Source organism: Callospermophilus lateralis, chromosome 10 (genome assembly GCF_048772815.1).
Source record: "Callospermophilus lateralis isolate mCalLat2 chromosome 10, mCalLat2.hap1, whole genome shotgun sequence".
Taxonomy (NCBI): Eukaryota; Metazoa; Chordata; class Mammalia; order Rodentia; family Sciuridae; genus Callospermophilus; species Callospermophilus lateralis.
Window position 1 is genome coordinate 41780250 of NC_135314.1, and position 20226 is coordinate 41800475.

Sequence of the window (20226 nt, forward strand, 5' to 3'; positions counted from 1 at the left end):
CACTTCTGTCAGGGCTTGATAGATGAAGCAGGCAGAAAATCAATAAGGATATAGTTGACCAGAATGGCGCTGTCAATCAACCTGATCTTATTGGAATTCTAAAATACTCTACCCCCCCCAAAATAGAGTACACATTCTATTGAAGTTTACATAAAATTCAGAAAGGCACACCATGTCCTGTGCGTCATAAAATAGTCATCAATAAATTTAAGGGATTAAAAATCAAATAAAATATATTGTTATATCACAATAAAATTAAGCTGAAAATCTCCAATAGAAAGAGAACTGAAAAATCCCGAAATATTTGGGAATTCAATAATACATTTGTAAATAACATATGAGTAGAAAAGGGTAATTTTTGAATGTTTTGAATTGAACAAAAGAAATTACAATTAATCAAAATTACACAATTTATCCAATGAACTGTGTAAGTATTTAGTGCACTTAGGGGAATTTATAGCACTGAAGACACAGACGAGAGAAGAGGGAGCTAAACAGTAATCTAGGTTTTAGAAGCCAAAGCAAAAGAGCAATTTAAGCCTAAAGCAAGCAAAAAGGAAAAAAAATAGAAAAATCAATAAAATTAAAACAATAGAAAAGTTTCTACAAACCACTCTATGCCCACAAATTTGATAATTCAGCTAAAATGATGGGTTCCTTGAAAACCTAAACTACTCAAACTCACACAGGGAGAAATAGACAATGTGCATAGGTTAGTTTCTATTAAGGAAAATAAATTAAAAGCTAATAACCTTCTAAAAGAGAAAACATCGGGTTTCGTTGGCTTTGCTGGTGAATTCTATGAAAAATTTGAAAAAAGAAGTGACCTCAATGGTGTATTATTTCTCCATCTTCTCTTCCAGAATATACTGGTTCATCAATTTGAATAAGTGTGCCATACTAACAAAAGGTATAATAATAAGGCCATCTGGGTGTAGAGCATAGGAGAACTATGTCATTATATCTATGCAATTTTTCTTTAAATAAAAAACTGTTCTATAAAAAAGTTTATTTTTTTTAAACAAGAGCTGAAAGGAAAAATTGTCAAACCAGAATTCTATATCAAGCCAAAAAAACCCAAATGACTACATTAACATGAATACATACAATGTGTGTATATATGTATATACTTTATATGTGTATACACTTTATATATTGAAATACATATATAAAGTATTAAGAGAAAATGGAGACAATTTCTGATAAAGGAAAGCTGGGAGAACCCATCACCATCAGACCTGTACTCCAAGAAACACTAAATGAAGGTCTCTGGACTAAAGGAAAGTGGTACCAGTAGATGATCAGATCCTCAGAAAGATTGGAGTGTCAGAAATGGTAACTATGTAAATTATGCAGGAGCATAGTTTCAAACTATCACTTTTTCTCTTAATTCATTTAAAAATATCCTACAGTTTAAAGAAAAATGACAGCATCGTATGGTGGGATTTATCAGGTATGGAAATGGAATTCTTGTCAGAACTGCAGCATATAATAGGAGGTTAAAATTAGTATGGACTAGGCGAGTGTGGTGGCATGTGTCTGCAATCCCAGAGACTCAGGCTGAGGCAGGAGTATCAAAGCCAGCTTCGGCAACTTAGCAAGACCCTAAAAAATGTACTGAGACCCTGTCTCTAAAAATTAAAAAAAGGGGGGGGGGGGTGCTGGGGATGTGGCTCAGTGATTAAGTGCCCCTGGGTAGCCCCTTGGTACCAAAAAAAAAAAAAATAAAGTAATATTGATGGTCTTAGAAGTTTTTTACATTTTAAATAAAAACATTAACTCTAAGTTGATGGTTAAAATTTAAGATTACAGAAAAGGAAAAACAGAAGAGCAAAGGTCAGATGGTACAAACAGGAAACAAAGAGCAAAATATGAGGTCTAAGTCCAAATATATCCATAATACATTGGACAGAATTAAACACCCAGTTAAAAGGCAGAGATTATCAGAATGGGTCAAAAAAATCAAGACTTAATCATGTCTACAAGAGATGTGCTTAAAATCTAAAGATATATGATAGATTGAAAGTTAAAAAGTCAGAAAAATAATAATGTAAAAATGAATAACGAAAAGTTGGAACTGCTGTATTAATATCAGATAAAATAAACTGCAAAAGTGTTACCATAAATAGAAATCCTGAAGAAAGATACGACAATAATTAATGCTCCTGCACTTAATAACAGAGCTTCAAAATATATAAAGCAAAAATCAACAGAATGAAAGGGAGAAACAGTTACTAACCATCGTGGGAGATTTTGATACCTGTCTCTCAGTAAATACATTAAATGGGCAAATAGAAGGTTGGAGGAACAGTATCAACTACCGCAGCCTAACTGACGTTATAGAATACAACACCCAACAACTACAGAACTCCTTTCCCTTTAAGGGCACTTCATACTTTCATTGAAACAGATCATATTCTGGGCCATAAAACAATATTCCTTACCAATAAATGAGATGGATTCAAACTCAGAAGCTTCTTCTCAACAAAGGGAATGATCAATAATGTGAAGAGAGAGCCCACAGAGTGGCAGAACATCTTTACTACAGGCACATCAGATAGAGCACTAACTTCCAGGATATATAAAGATCTCAAAAATCTTAATACCCCAAAACCAAATAACCCACTCAATAAATGGACTAAGGAACTGAGCAGACAATTCTCAGAAGAGAAACGTATCAACAAATATGTGAAAAAATGCTCAACATCTCTAGCAATTAGAGAAATACAAATCAAAACTACTCTCAGATTTAATCTCACTTCAGTCAGAATGGCAATTATTAAGAAGACAAGCAAAAATAAATGTTGGTGAGGATATGGGGGAAAAGACACACTCACAGATTGCTGGTGGGACTGCAAATTGATGTAACCATCATGGAAAGCAGTATGGAGATTCCTAAGAAAACCTGGGATGAAACCACCATTTGACCCAGTTATTCCACCTCTCAGTCTATTTCCAATGGACTTAAAATCAGCATACTACAGAGATGCAGCCACATCAATGCTATAAAGTAGCTCAACTCACAATAGCTTTACTATGGAACGAACCTAGGTGTCCTCCAACAGAGGAACGGATAAAGAAAATGTGGTCAATATGCACAATGGAATATTACTCAGTTTTAAAGAAGAACAAAGTCATGGCATCTGCCAGTAAATGAGTGGAAGTGGAGAATATCATACTAAGCAAAATAGGCTAATTCCAAAAGCCACAGTTTAAATGTTTTCTCTGATATTTTGAGACTAATTCATCATAAGGAGCGTGGCTATGGAAGAATAAAGTTACTTTGGATTAGACAGAGGGGAGGGAAAGGAGGGGAGCCAGGTATGGGGTGGGAAGAAGAGTGGACATTATTACCCTAGGTACATGTGTGACCACATGACTGATGTGACTCTACATCACGTACAACCAGAAACATGAGAAGCTATACTGCATTTGTGTATGATGTGTCAAAGTGCCTTCTACTGCCATGTATAACTAATTAGAACAAATAAAAGAAAAATAAAGAATGGTGGCAGCCAGGGGGTGGAGGAGGAGGAATGGGAGTTCTTACTTACATGGTGGCAGAGCTTCTGCTCGGAGGGACAAAACTGTTCAGGAAACAGAAGGTTGTACAATATTGTGAGTGTAATTAATGCCTCTGAGTTGTCCACTTAACAGGGCTAAAATGGCAAATTTACAACAATGAACACTTTATTATAATGAACACTTTATTATAATAAAGTTTTAAAAATTTTTCTTTTCAGAAAATTAAAGAATAGGATGCCGGCAATGCAGCCAGCACGGCGGCTGAGCGCAAGACCAACTTCATGAAAGAACCTGATGTGCATGAAGTTCATGCAAAGGGGACTGGACTCGGAAACCAAGAAACAACTAGAGGAAGAAGAAAAGAAGATCATCAGTGAAGAGCACTGGAACTTGGATTTGCCAGAGCTTAAAGAGAAAGAGTGTCATAACCGAGGAGCAGTGTGAAGATCTGTGTGGAGGAATGTCATTCAGAGGATTTAATCCTGAAGTTGAGAAATTGATGCTTCAGAGGAATGCTAAGAAGAAAGCCGAAGATAAAGATGAAGATGAAATAGTAGAGCTTGATGTGTCAGGTGAGGAAATGGCTAGAAGATATGAGACCTTGGGGGGACAACTGGAAAAAAGTTTGCCAAGAAAGGAGACCATGCCAATTATGAAGAAGATGAAATTGGAGACCTAGAACCAGTTAAAGCAAAGATGATGTTCTCAAACCCCCAAGATTAAAAATGGTGCCTTAAAATATGTCTCGGGGTGGCAGTGAGAACAGCAGACTTCAGGGCCCATCCCAGTGGCTTCTTTTAGCTATTAATAGTTGATTTTATTTGCAAAGAGATGTGTAATTTTAGAAACAGACTGTGTTTGAAACAGGTGTGTAATGGATGTTATACATCCTTTTCCAAGTCAGGTTCATCAAAAGCAGAAGTTGAGCCTGAATCTCACAGATGTACATAGGCACAGCGTTCTTTTTATATAGCTCTCCAGTCACTGACCTTGAATGGTCTCCTGTAGATTAATGCCAGTGTTTAAATTGCCTTTAAGACTATGCTTTACTTTAAAATATTAGTCATATAATCATGTCCGACTGATTCATACATTAATTTTGGAGTCAAATGTCATAGGAATTTATTATATGTACATTCAGCAAGAGCAAACATGCCTCTCCAACCTGAAGTATTTGCATGCTACCAGGTCTTTCACTTTATGGTATTGTTTTTTTGTTTAAGGCATTTAATTTTTTAAAAATGGTATGTTAATAAACATCTGTTTCCAAACACACAAAAAAGAATAGGATGGCATTTCAGTAGTTTTTCTGGAGAACCTCCTTGGCCGCCAAGATGTATGGCGTTAAACTTGTGAGTGGTTTAGCCATAGTCAGGAATGGGTGCTTCCAAAGAAAGGAAACAAAAAGTGCATAATTTAGAAGCAAAACATGTTCTTTCAACTAAGGCCTGAAGACTACTTATGAATACAATTGACTTAAACAACTCAAATTTTAATACCTGCCCAAACTCTCAAAGTCACAACCATAACTTTCATAAGCTGTTTTGAAAACAGTTGTTTTTAATTGCTCTAAATTCTAAAGATCGACAGTTAAACAGCCCATTAATACACTCACACCAGCATCAAATGGACCTGATATTTGATAATATACCACAACAAACTATCATGAAATTAAACTTTTACTCCTGGCAGATGAAACCCTAAAATGTAGCAGCTGCCTTATTGCTAGTGGTCAATGAACAGTGAAATGAAAACTTTCTGTTGGTTATTCAAAAAGAGTCAATATTCCCCCAAATCGCATCATTTCCAAATTTACCTCTAGTAATTCCCCTGCTGAGCCTCTCTTATCCACATCCATTTCAAGACATTTATTCAAGAAGTCCAGGAATACCGGGGAAATTTTTTCTGGGTTCGCTAGTCCCGGTGCTCCACTGGTGGCAATAAGGTGTAAGGCCTAAAAATAGAAAGACATCTGGGACATTCTTTTTATGCAGGGGGGTGTGGAATACTAAGGGTTGATCCCAGGGTGGCTTTACCACTGAGCTACATCCCTAACCCTTCTTTTTAATTTTTAAGATAGGGTCTCACCAAATTCTTGAGCTGGCCTTAAAATCGTGATCCTCCATCTTTAGCCTCCCAAGTCACTGGGATCACAGGTGTGCAACCATTGGGTATAGTATTTATGACATTTTTAAGGTAGCTCAACAAGTTATAATGTAATTTATCAAGTTTATGGAACTATTTTGTGTGTGTGTGTGTGTGTGTGTGTGTGTGGTGTTAGAGCCAAACCCAGGGCCTTGTGCATGCTGGGAAAGCACTCTACCACTGAACAACATCTCCAGCCCCTCTGAATTCTACAAAGACAATCACTATAAATACTACAGTGAGTAAAATGAGGTTATCAGTATCTCTTCCTGCTTGAATTTTGTATCCTCTCTCCTTCCCCTTCCTTTATTGTTTCTTCTCCTCCTCCTCCTTCTCCTCCTCCTCCTCCTCCTCCTCCTTCTTTGACTTCCCTCCTTTCCTCCCTCACTCCTTTCTTCACCAACCCCCCCCCTGCCCTTTCTTTGTAGGGGGTGGTGCAGGAATTGAGTCCAGGAATATGCTAGGCAAATAAGTGCTCTACACTGAGCTATACACCAGCCCTCTTGTCATTTATTTGGAGACAGGGTATCTCTAAGTTGCCCAGGCAGGCTCCAATTTGAGATCCTCCTGCCTGAGTCTCTCCAGAAGATGAGATTGCAGGTGTGTGCCCCCAGGCCTGGCAGCTTCATCTTTTCTGGGTTGAAGTATAAATGCAATACATTTGCTTAAAGAAAACAAAATCAACCTGGGGTGCATAAAAGTATAAAGAAAAATGATGACAATCCTTCTACCTACTAAACCTTCACAAGCTTTTTAAAAGTCACATTTCAAAACAATTTGGATCTACTGAAACTCTTTTCCTTCAAAAGCTATGTACCAGTTACATCATTCCTAAGAACTGACCATAAAATGATTCTAATGGCTAACTTCAATCGTGCCTTAATATGGGTGTTTTCATAATTTAACCAATTCCCTTTAGAAAATCTTTGTATTCTTTAACTTTTGATTATTACCTTTAAGTTTCTAGAAGTGAAATTATTTCTAATTAATGGATTTTTTAGTATAAATTTTAGGTTTTAAAAGTGAGCAGACAATAGGGACCCTCGCTGAGTTGCGTGTGACACAGGAAGAACACTTTAAGGGATCTTGCTGACCTTCTTCAAAACTGAAAAGACAACTAGTTAGCCTTGCAAATGCTTTTTCCAAATGCATCCTGGGTCTTAAAATGTAAATCCTGAAATGTTCCCATGTTGGCCCCTCTTTTTCTTATTGATATCTTGCATTACAGTGCAGTATACTTACTACAGTGATACCTATTGTGGAAACATATCTATATATTAATACACTTTTGTTGTTTTTTAGCAGTGCTGGGGCTTGAACACTGGGAACTCATGCATGCCAGGCAAGCATGCTACCACAAATGAACAAATATGGAAGTACTTCTATTAATCCAAAGCTGACACTTGACATTAGAGTTCACTCTTTGTATTGGATTATATAATTCTATGGGATTTGAAAAATGAATATTGTCCTGTGTATCTACCATTATAACATCATACTGAATAAACTCACTGCTCTAAAAACCTACTACTCATCCTCTTCACACCCCTGAATCCCTGCAATCAATGATTTTTTAAAACTCCTCATACTTGAGATGTTCTAAACTTACATGCTAGGCAAGTGCCCTGGCATGGATGAACACTTCTAGCCCACACGCTACACTTGCAATTGGAGAGCATCTAGCCCCTTTAGATGGAAGGGCACCACTAAGCACTATGCTCTTAAAGATCTTTCAGAGAATAATATGCCCACACCATAGGCATGAATCCATTATCCATGTTATTTCCCTGTCATAAATAAATAGATAAGATAAAATTCTTTCATGCCTTTTGGTGTTATGAAATCTCAGTTTTTATCCATGAATACTATTCTATTGTATGGATGTAGCACATACACTGGATTTCTTTTGTTTATTTTGTGGTGCTGGGGATGGAACCCAGGGTCTCAGCAGGCTAGGCATGTGCTCTACCACTGAGTTACACACAGTCCTCACATTTACTTTTTGAAACACATCATGGTTCCAGATTTGGCAAATATGAATAAAGATGCTATAAAAATTTTGCACAGGTTTTTGTGAGGACACGTCTCAATGCATGGGGTAAATACCTGAAAACACATTGCTGGGTTATGTGGTAAGGTCATGTTTCATTTTGTTGGAAACTGAAAAAACCCTCTTCTGGAATGGAGCCTCCCACTAGCAAAGCAGGAGCGTTCCTGTTGCTCCATCTCTCATTTTTCACTTTTTTATTATTCCCTTTCCTTAGTGATTAGGTAAGACTCCCTCTTATTATTGCATGTTTGCATCTTTAAATGATCACACTCGACCATCACATGACACACCATGTCACACAGGACAAGAATCTTAGGGTTGTTGTTCTTGACCTGGATGCTCTTATTGTCATTTTATGTATGCATATCTCCTGCCTCCGCTGTTATTTTTATTTAAATGGTTTTATCTTTTAAAGATATTTTTATAACAGACCGACATTTATTTATTCAGATAGTTAGAACTACTTTTGACTTTACTGTATTTAAGGAAGCTGTTATTTAGCTTTTGGGAGATAGATTTCTGGGTTGGTTTTTTCTTTCAGAACTTCGTTACACATCATGAAAACCCTTGAAACTGTCTCACAGCTCACTGATGCTACTGCATTTCAAAGTTGTTTTTACTTCTATCTTTATGTTTCACTGTGGTAGTTTCCACTACAGTAATCTATCATTAATTCAGTCTCAAATATTATAGTTTCCATAGAGTGTTAGTCAGCTTTGTGTCACTGTGACCAAAATACCTGACAAGAAAACCTTAGAGGAACAAGTATCTTGGCTCACAGTTTCAGAGGTTTAGTCCATGGTGTGCTGACTCCACTGCTCTGGGCTCAAAGTGAAGCAGACCATCATGGCGGAAGGGCATGGTGGAGGAGAGCTGTGCTCAAGGTGACCAGGAAGTATCCAAGTAGAGAAGGGGAAAAGGGGTACAGGGCAAAAAACCCTTTGAGGGCAGCCTCCAGTGTCCCATCTGCTCCAGCCACACTCCTACAGTGACCACCTCGCCCATTCAAACTAGGAGAGAGTGATTAGGTTATGGCTGTCACAATCCTATCATTTCACTTACAAATATCCGTGCATTAACACAGGAGCTTTTCAGGGACACTTCACACCCAAACCACAACACATAACTAAGCTTAATTTGGGTCTTTTAAAAATATGCCTTCCATATGCCTAACTTTTTAAAGCCTGAGACATAATTTTAAAAATTATTTTCATGACCTCGTGTGCTAATTCTTTTATCTGTGTCAGGTATGGGTTGATTTCACCTGAATATTTTCTCCTCATTATGGACGACATTAATTATTCTACCCCTTTGTCTTTCTGTTAAAGCTTTGACTGGAGGTCTGGGTGCCTGTTGGCTCCTGGCCACTTCTGGATTCCTATAAATATTCTCTGACTTTTTTCCCCACACAGATCAAGGCTTCTTTTATTTGAATGACTGGTCTATGTAAGTAAGAAGGCCACACAGGAGGTAGAGCTTCATTTCTGGGCCTCTTCATCTTTGCACAGTCTTGATGATCTCCTCCTCCTTTCTTGGCCTGGAGATGCTCTTCACAAAGGTGGTTGTCTTCCCTGATGTCAGACCCATGGCCTCAGCTGGGCCAGTCAGGATTCTCACAGGCCTTATTTGCCTTTAGCTTGTAGACATGCTCCATGAGAATCTGCTTTGTTTGGGGCCATGTTCCTTCATCTCCAGGTACAGGCTCTGGTACAAGTGGAAATATCTAGATTCACGGTCTCTTATGAGAACCTGGTGCACAACTCTCACCCTCTCCTCCAGGTTACCTATTCTACCCTATGCTCATGTGACTGCTCTATCTGCAGGCCAAGGTGTTTTTCCAGATTGAGCCCAGGGAATAGACAGTAGCAAGCTCATCGATGACCAGCCCGTCTTTGATCACCTTCTGGATCTACTGATAGTTGGCGCCATTTGGGATATAGCTGGTTTCACTGGAGTCTCCTCAGATCCACAGCAGAGGACGCTGAAGACAAGCCCCTTCTGAGGCATGAGTAGAACTTTGGTTGTGGTTGTGGCCCTAAAAATATTCTTGAGCTTTGTTCTGGGATACAGTTTTAAGCTATTTGGGTCTTATTTGTAAGATTTGTTAGGTGGAACTGAAACAGTGTTTAAGGGTAATTATTTCCCATCATTGATACAAGACTCTTTTCAGTCTTCTACACAATCTCTTGTGAGTGATAAGGTTTTCCACGATGGCTGATAGAAACAGGCACTACTCCCAAGCCTATGCAAGTGGCAGGTGGTGTTCCTTCCAATCTTGTTCTTCTGATCTGGGGGTCTCACCATGTTGCCCAGACTTGAGCTCAACTGGTCCTCAACCTTCCAATTTAGCTGGGACTGTGGTTGTGCACCATCATGCTCAGTCTTTATAGTGGCTCTTATAGTGGCTCTTCACACCAATCTCTGTTGAATGCTTAAGGGGGCCTCCAAAGATTTCGAGAGTCTCCATCTTTCCTCTTTCACAGCTTTTCCAGCAATGTCCCATCTGGGTTGTCCCTCTCTGTACATGGCCTGGAAACTGGGGCAGTGGTAGGGTTCACTTCAGTTAGTACTCACTTTCTGACATCACTGTCCTTCATTCAAAATCTGATAGTGTCTTGAAAATCACTGTTTCATATAATCTAGTTCCTTGGTGTCGTTTCCAGCAAGAAGGGTTAAGCTGGTCCCTGTTACTTTATTTTGTTAGAAAGCAGATGTGCATCAAGTTTTCACCAACATTACATCTCAACTGATCAAGTCTCAGTGTAACCGTGGTTTCTGCCAAGCTGATCTCTCCCTCACTTCTTGCCTATAGATTTCAGGGTGTATCTTTATCTAGATTTCCCTGTCTTTCCTGCCATTCCTTCTTGGTCTCCTTGCTGCTCTGCCTCATCAACTCTTAGTTATAGACTGTGTCAGGATGCCAGGTAAATATTTGTCCATCTATACCCACTTGACCCTGTGACCTCATCTTGCCTGGCAGCTGTAGGAAACATCTGTAACTAAGGAGCCTCAATTTTCTCTCTCTAACCTGGATCCAAGACTTGTATACCCAACAGCCTCATCAACATATCCACTTGAACATCTTTCTAGGTGTCTTCATTTTTACATGTCTAAAACAAGTTAAAATGTTGTCAACTAAACTCCCAATTTCACTCCAACCCCTCTACCCTTCTTGCAGTCCTTCCCATCTCAACTAAGGGAAGCTTCAAGTTCATCATTCCCATTCTTAGGCCATAACTCTTGGAACTCTCCTCACTCCTTTTTTACATAGATGCTCCTTTCAAAATACACCCAGAATCTAACTATTTTTTTCATCACCTCCACTGATGCCATTCTTGTCTACATTACTGTCATTTCTCATCTGAATTATTGCAACAGCTTCCTAATTGGTCTTCCTGCTTCTGCCTTGGCCTTCCTTGAGAATTTCTTCTGAACAAATTGACTAGAGTGAGTCTCTTAAAATTTAAGTAACACCATTTGACGCCTCTGCTCAGAACTTTCCACTGGTTTTCCCATTCTGTGGAAGCCAGAAGCCCCATAAGCAATACCCAGGGCCTCCCCTCACTGACCCTCACCGCCTACTGCTTGCTCAGTGCACTGTGACGCTGCTAAAGCCCTGCAGGATCTTCCACTGCTCCAGGAACATTCCTGCCTCAGGGTTTTTGGATTTGTTGTTTCTTCGGCTTGCCGTGCTCTTCCCTAGGTAAATAAGCACCACTCTCACATCCTGTGTCCAAATATCACCTCAGTGAAGCCCTCCATAAGGACCCTTTTAAAAACAAATCCCTGACGCTCTCTCTCCTGCTAGTCCAGCACTTAAAGAATCCATTGCTTAGTGTAGTATTCTGATTTCCCTTCTGGTTTCTCTCCTTCCACTAGAATGTAGGTTCTACAGGGCAGGAATTTTTGTGGGTTCTCTAGGCAGCAACTTAAACCAGTGCCTAGCACAAGGCAGGGACTTAATTCAATATTGGCTAAATAAATATATGAAATGAAAGGGTTTTGAAAATTGCTCTGAAAAGTGTTCTAAATAAATCTCCTATTAAAACTATTTTAACTGCTAACTGATGTAGCTCAGTGATAAAGTACCCCTGTGTTTCAATTCCCAGTTATGGAAAAAAAAGGGAGAGAGAGGAAATTCAAAGACAGATTTAAGTAATTTCCCAAATTACATAACCAGAAAATGGGAAGAGCTATGATGGAAACACAAAGTCCAACTCAAGAGCCTGCCACAAGGATGCTACATTGTCCACTACTTTGCTTATATGTTCTTAACCCTGGAAAGTAGGGTTTTTACTCCTGTTTTATAGAAATGGACACTGAAGCTGAGAGAGGTTAAGCAGCCTGTCCAGGGTCACAACGCTGAGAGGTAGAAGGACCATGATTAAGACAGGTGTGTCTGACATCAAAGCTCTTGTTCTTTCTAGGAAAACTCGGCCTTCCCCGGTGTATGTATAAACCATATGTTCGTTTTCAAAAAAGCTCACTTATGAGACATATGTCAAAGGCATTCCTAGGTTTATCTGAAATCAATATTACTTAATTTCTCTAGAAATACTCTTTCCTATAATCAATGAGATGCCATAACACGAAAGAACAAACTTAAATGAAACGAAGGTTTTGTAATGTAATAAATTACCACAGAAAGGCCCTCAAAAGCCATCTGGTTCAAATCTCAGTTCAACAGGCCTGCAAGTGACAATTCAAATGTCTGTATGCAAGTCTAATCCCAAAAAAGATTTGCACCTAAAAGTTAGGAATTATTTGAGGATATGACATGATGGAAGCTTCATGCTATACAATATATTTTTGCCTATTTTTAAAAAAAGTATCATTGTACATTATCAAACTTGTGGGTGTGCAGATTGAACCCAGAGACACTTTACCACTGAGCTATACCAAACCCCATTTATTTATTTATTTATAAATAAATAACTGGGGATTGAACTCAGGGGCACTTGACCCCTGAGCCACATCCCCAGTCCTATTTTTTTTGTCTTTTATTTAGAGACAGGGTTTCACTGAGTTGCTTAGTGCCTCCCCATTGCTGAAGCTGCCTTTGAATCCAGGATCCTCCTGCCTCTGCCTCCTAAGCTGCTAAGATTACAGGCATGCGCCACCACACCCAGCTTTTATTTTTTATTTTGAAACAGGGTCTTGCAAAGTTGCTGAGTCTGGCCTGGAACTTGCTATCCTCCTGCTTCAGCCTCCCAAATTGCTGGAATTACAGGTGAGTGCCACTATGCCTGGCCTCAAGTGTTTTTTTATAGCACAGTTTTATGGAGTTCACAAACATCCATGTTGCAGATAATTGCCCTTCTCTTAAAATCAAAAGCCATTCTTACTTAATTACTTAATTTCTGCTTGTTCCAAAGATCATTTAAAACAGCTGAATTCCTCCTCAAAGTACCTTCAGCAGAATCAAGAAACCAGCAGCCCTGGTGCCAGTTGGTCTGTCACATTCTGATGCGCAGCTACTACAGGCCACCAAAGATACTATATGTGACCTTATGTGAGTTTCCTGATCAAAAAGAGGACAGTAAGAGTGTTTGCCCCACAAGTTTGTTGCAAGGTCTGAATAAACTAACACATACAAAACAATCCCTACTGTGCCCTTCTGTACTTGTTATTGCTGAGGTCAGTGCAGCCGTGACTGAAGCACCACTCAGATGGAAAGACGCCCTACCTATCAGCTTTCCCTAGTTGGAAGAGCCTCGAAGAAACTCATCCAGAACCCTATTCTTCTCATCCTTGAATCACTAGACACAGTTAGAATCTTCATGCTCAGGAAAAAAGCATAACTAGAGTTTTCTAGCTAATCAGCTTCCCACTCTTTTTTTTTTTTTTTTTGTTGGGGGTCTGGGTTTCACTGTCAGCCTTCTTGAATACTTTCTCTCTAGCTCGTGTCATAGAAATGATTAAGAAGTTCTTTAGAAAAACCAACTACCTTTCCCCTAGGGAAGTCAGAGCTGGACCCTGTTGAGTTTCCATAGAGTTGTATAAAAGTAGGGAAAACAGAATAACATGAGAAATATCATGCTAATTTACTAACAGAAAGAAGCATATTTCCCTAAAGTCCAGACATTTGAATTCTCTAACAGCTCCTGTCTCCATGTAGGAGAGCTAATAACAGGAATTAAAGCCACCAGGGTTTGCAGGGACAGCTCCGCCCCAAGCCCACCCAGGATAGGCAGCATACCACCTTCTCTCAACAGTCCCTGAAAAGCACCTGCTTTTCCTGTCCCCATTCCTTCCACATTTCTAGGCTGCCCATCCACCTTCTGCTGTGACAGTCTTTCTTTAGATATGCTAATACCATCTATTAGACAACATCAAGTCCCACTCTTCCTGCTTTCAACCTGAAAGAAACCGACATCTTTTAAGATGTCTTCTGCAGAAAGTTGAGCTCATCTTTTATGTGATTTTACTAAGCCAACTCTGAGTTCTGCTGGTGGCACCTACGTCATACCTTGTACACCCACTCAACCCCACCTGTCACTTTCTAATCACTTTCTCTTTCTTAACCCTTCACTTGGGCTGTACTGTTCAATATCCAGTGACCTTTTTAAAGTTCTCATCTTCTGGATTTCACTGCTGCAATGCATACCACCTGCCCATTTCTTAAACTTTCACCATCACTGGCTTTAATGAAGTTGAGCTCTCTGGATTCTGCTCTGGTCATTAATTTTACATTGCTCTGTAGCACCAATGGTGGTTCCAAGTCCAGGTCCTAGAATCAGTCATAACACAGATTCAAATCTAGGCTCCAGTCCTTACTAGCTCTATGCCCAAGGGAAAGTTCCTTAACCTCTCTCTCTAGGCTTTTTTCTCAGCTCTAAAATGGATATAATGACATAACTGACTAGAAAGTACTCAGTATATTAAGTTTACTCCAGCACAAAGTAATCATTGAATAAATATTAAAAATCATCTATGTGTCCTAATCAAGGATACTCCTGGCACTCTACCTCCTTTTTACCTTGAAGTATTACTGCCACAAATAGCTTGGATTCAAACTTCAATTATGTATATTCCTAAAGTCAAGGCTCAACCTTTCATCCTCCTCTTCAGTAAAGAAAATTACTACTATTACATTTCAAGAGTGTCTAAGAACTTGCTGAAAATGGGGTTTATCTTAGTATTCTTTCTTCAAATACTCGTTTCCCTTGGCTTCTGAAATACTATTCATATATTTCTTCTATAGCCATCTCTTCCAAGTCTCCTCTAGAAATTATCCTCCTGGGTCCAGACTTTAAACACTGGTGTTCTAAAGGAAAGCCTAAGGGTTTTCTTCACTTCTGGTGCTACCTTCTCCCCCCTTGGCAATCTCACACTTCATGGCTATAACTGCAAACTATAATAAGTAAATGACTTCCATGGTATCTCTAGCCCAGACCTCCCCCTGTTGAGTTTCAGATTCTTTATCTAATGGCTTACTGACATCACCATGAGATGACAAAAGCAGCTTAAACACAATAAATCCAAACACAGATTCATGATCTTCTTCCCAATCCTGCATCTCCATTGATTTAAGCTGCAAAAGGCAGAATTCCAAAAGTCCAGAAGTTATTTTTAATAAGTTGCCTCTTATTCTTCAAATCTATTGAGCTACAGACTTCACCTCAGATTTCTCTCAAATCCACCCACTTATCTCTATCTCCACCAATCTATTTCTTTTTCCTTCTAAATAATCTGTCCCCACAAAAATCTACCTCATAATACTTGCATATGGCTTCCCCCCATCTCTCCACTCTAACCAAGTCATACCTTTTCCTTTCTCAAGACTCTTCTTAGAAACCTTCACTTATGGCCAGGAATGATGGCACATGCCTGTAATCCCAGTGGCTCAGGAGGCTGAGATAGGAGGATTGAAGGTTCAAAGCCAGCCTCAGCAGCTTAATGAGGTCCTAAGCAACTCAGTGAGACCCTGCCTATAAATGAAATACAAAAAGGGCTGGGGATGTGACTCAGTGGTTGAGTGGCCCTGAGTTCAATTCCCCAGTACCAAAAACAAAAAAAACAACAAAAACCTTCACTTATTAATTCAGTCTAATATCATTTCTTACTAAGAAAGTTTAAGTAACAGATTCAGAGTCACGGTTTATTCAACACCATAATCTATCTTTAACACCAATAGGAGATGCTACAGTTTTGCTCCTAGACATCAAAAGTCAGTCATCACCCAAATACACTAATTATGTAATAATGCACCAAGCACTTCATCTATGAATATGAATATATATGTAAGCTTTCCACATCTTTTATAAACATGTTCATTTTTTCAGCCTTTTCTATTCAATAAGGTTATAAGTTTTACAATTTTAACATCAGTTATATATTGCTAAACTTCCTTTATTTATTCTGAATCCACCATTTTCAAGGAAAATATAGCATGCAACTTTCCCTAGACCCTGCTTAAAGGGCAGAATCCAGATGTATTCACATTTGTATTATTTTCATAATAATGTCTCATAAAGAGAAGGTGCTCATGACATATGCATGCTTAGAACTGAAGTGTTTCATGAATGAGGGAGAGAAAGAGAAAGAGATGAGAGAGAGTCAGAGAGTGAGAGAGTGAGAGAGAGAGAGAGAGAGAGAGAGAAAATATGAACAAACTTCTTAAGTATGTTGACTTATTTCTCCTAAGATAAAAATGCTATTTGGGCTAAAAGGGGTAGAAAGAGTTGATGCCCAATCAGGTGAGGAGACCATAACACAGCACCTGGCTGCTTTTAATGACACAGCTCCTTGTGAATGGATCACTGAAGTGCTGCCCAGGCAGGAAGCATGAGAATCAGAGCCTGGCCGAAGACTATAAAAGAGCAAATGAATGTAGGTCTAAATTTCAAATCAGAGAGAATTGTCACAACAGTGCAGTATACCTGACATCAATCCTTTTCAAAATTCAGATCATTTATTCAAAATCAGCTACTAACTATTTAGAAAAGAAAGTGGTGAGCATTTGTGGAACCAATCTGAGTTATACCATATTAGTGTGTGTGTGTGTGTGTGTGTGTTTTTAGGAGAGATAGTTCGTAAGATAGATCATAGATAGAAAGAAGAAGTAAAAATCCTGTGTTGGTAGGATTGCAACAAGGTCATCTGACCAACTCTGGTTACAGCCACGTGGATGTGAGAAATAAAAGATGGATAAAAGTATGCTTAGGTGACTAGGTAATTGTGTGAACAACTTTAAGTAGTCATTAATGAATTGCTATTGAGTTTCAGGACTCTATAAATTTTTCCTAATTTTCCTATTTTATTAATAGTTAGAATGAAGGTATATAAAGTTAATATACACTGCTGGCATCTAAGATGGGGATGACATGAACCTAGGAGGAATAACTAATATGTATTATTAAAAAGCTGGAATGAAAAAACATAGTAAGAAAAATAGGCTAATCCTCCTAAAATAAGGAAAAAGATCTAAGGTTATCTATGTACTTGTGTCTAAAAATATACCTATAATTTTGAAATGGAAACTGCCACAACTGGCTTAATTGCCCCCATAATTTTTTTTTGAAAGACCCATTCAATGGCTCTAGTTGATAGCAAGCTTAGTTCAATGTGACAGCAGCAAGTTCAGTATGACAAAATGTGGATATCAGAAGAGCTAATGTGACTCTATAGCTGCAGCAACAGAAGTATCTCAAAGATGGGAACGTAGCAGTCTTGCTCCACTCTGGTTGATCAGACCACAACTGGGATACTACCTGCCTTTCTGGGGTTACAACCTTTACAGGATCATGTTCATTAGCACAGGTTCAGAACAGAACCAGGATGCTTAGGAGCCTGGATACTCTTCCATAAAAGGGCAAAAGGCAGTGTAAATTTATAAACAGGACAAAACAATGGCTTCAGAGGAAAATGGTGGCTATCTTCATTCAGTCACTCAATGAACATGAAGTTCAAACCTATTACAGAAAACACCAGGAAAATCTATTTCATTATGAGAATGGCCAGGGATAAAAAGAGTCACTGTCTAAAAAAAAAATTCCCATGCACATTCAGATACATATATGTAAACAGCTCAAACAGCCAATTCTTCTGAAAAAGAATTTGTTCTATATGATCTTATGAGGCACAAATAGGACCCATGGAAAGAAGTTAGAAAGTAAAGATTTCAGCTCCTTATAAGGAAGAATATTTTAAGAGTCAAGGCTAATGAAGGAAGAAGCTAGCTGATTAGACTAAGGTTTCCAACAGTAATGGTGCACTTAGAAGGGATGCTGGAAACAGGCACTGACTTGGACCAATTTAAACCTTCCTCATAGTCCACACTATGCCTCCGCAGGAAAACTGCCTCACCAGACTCCTACTTGTGTACTTTAGCATCCAGGTTTCCCGTGATTGCTACTTCCAACTATGTAACCTGTCCCCATTGCTTTCTCTAAGCACAATAAGAATAATGTGACATAAGAAGAAACTGATCCATCAGCAGATGGAAGACAAAAACAGTACTGCTTCATGTGCTTTGAATTTGTAAAGAAAATGCAAGGATTTTTCTGTCCCTTTATTCACAAATTCGACTAAAAATATCCAATCATGTTCAGTTAAGGTAAAAAGGGATTTGTTATATACGGCATCTTTGGTGAGTCACTTTCTTCTAACCAACAAGGAAAAAAATAATATTAAGTTCACTTGAAAAATTGTGTCCTAAATAAGCACACGAAAACCTTCTAATATTATGTGGAAACTAACTTTAGAATGTATTTCTAAAAAGAAACGATTCATCATATAGAGAAGGCCAAATACTATGAACTAATCAAATTGTGGAATTCTGATTAAATGGCTACTTAAGTTTAATCTACTTAAAAAATCAAAGGCAGCATAAAGACAGAGAAAGGTCCCGGACCATGTAATTCTAGCTTTCATACATTAAATTAAGATCCTTCAAGCGTATCTACAAGTCATTTTATTTTCTAATTCTTAAACACACTCATAACTTGGATCTAAATGCTGCAACTGGGTATCTAAAGAGTGTGCCCTCCAAAACGGTTCCATTAAACTTCCTGGAAGCAATTTCTCACATTTCAGCGCTTTCTCAGTTGGAATATGATCAATGGGACAAGTTCAATTTCCAAGACTTTTTTAAACAGCAGTCGGGAAGCCAAGTGAGAAAGAAAGTGAGGCGCTTCTTGCACCACCGACCCCGCAACGGAGGCTTCCCCTCCGCTGGCCATCAACTCCGCGGACGCTCTACCACTTCTCAGTACACGGCCTGGACATTTCTGGTACCAAAGAAAAAGCTTGCCGGGACGAGGGCATCCCCTTTTCGTGCCAGTGACCAGAGCTAACCTCCCCCCGGGAATTCCTCTCGTTGCCAAGGCAGCGCAAGCCCAGGCGTTGCGCTTCAGGGCAGTTCTAGCGACCCCAGCTCAGCGCGGCCCCAGCCTGCGGCGCGGCAGCCCCCGGAGGGCGCTTAGCCCCAGGCTGCACCGCGCCAGCCGCGACCCGCACTGCCCCGCGGGTGCCCCCAGGACCGCGATGGTAGCGGACACGCGGCTCTACTTACAGTGACACCATCCTAGGTGACAGCACCAGTGCAGCTTGAAGCACTTGCCATGGCTGTGAGTGGCACAGATCGAGAGCCCGTCGCACGGCTGGAAGTCGGGTCTGCGGGCGGCGCAGCTCCGCGCCAGGGCCTGCGCCTCGTCCACTTTCTCGCTCTTCCAAGCCCGTTCGGACGCCTGCGCGGCGGCCGCACTCATTTCCTCTTCCTCTGCACGGAGCCGAGGCCGGGAGCCCGGAAAGTGGCGTCTGGGCGGACAGAACGCTGAGCCGGCTGCAGACGCGGGAGGGCGCGGCGACCATGGCGGCTGGTGCGCGGCGGTCCCAGGCTCGAGGAGGAGCGGCCCCGAGCTGCTGCTGCGACCGGGCTGGGCCTGCCGCCTCTCTCCGCGCCGCGCCCCCAAGCGCACGCGCACAAGCACACGCGCGCTCTCGCCGCCACAGCTTCCGCCACGCGCCCTGGGTGAGCCCGGCCTCCTCACGCACGCCCGGACCCGGAGCGCGGGCGGTGGCGTCGCCTCCCTCCAAGGCGAGTTCCTGCAGCTCACTCCCTTGTTCCTCCAACAGACTCCAATGGAGGACCCTTAGGACAAACGCGCCTTGGTCGCCTTGTCGGGCCACGCAAACCAGCTCACAAGCACGCTTCCCTCACACACTTCCTCCGAGCAGAGTCGCCTGGAGAATGGCAGACACGTGCACACGCTCCACCGAGGACTGTGCACACAGCTTACACGCCCGTCCGACCCTCTTGATAGGAGGCTCTGGACGCGTCTCTGAGCGAGGTGTTCTCCCTGCTCCCTCTCTCCAGCGCTCTCTCTTACACACACACAATAGCCTCTTTGCAGGCAGGCGTTTCTCACATTTCTCTCATTCACCCTTCTCATGCGACCAGAGAGAGTCCTAGGGGACACATATGCCCCCACGCAAGCTCAATCCTGGGCCTGCCTTCTACTCCCAGGTCCAGCTCAGGATAGTGGCCAGCACCATCACTTCTT

General features: G+C 40.5%; 1 protein-coding gene and 1 pseudogene across 1 annotated transcript in view; one reads left to right on the forward strand and one right to left on the reverse strand.

Annotated features, from left to right (window-relative positions):
* Positions 1-19565, reverse strand: part of LOC143388512 (uncharacterized) — a 61974-nt gene extending 42409 nt beyond the window's left edge. The window contains exon 1 of the mRNA XM_077110416.1: positions 19236-19565. Within this exon, the coding sequence (XP_076966531.1) occupies positions 19236-19534 (299 nt within the window). The 5' untranslated portion in view covers positions 19535-19565. The remainder of the gene's footprint in view (positions 1-19235) is intronic.
* LOC143388515 (M-phase phosphoprotein 6 pseudogene) lies at positions 3817-4248 on the forward strand (annotated as a pseudogene).
* Positions 19566-20226: the final 661 nt, after the last annotated feature.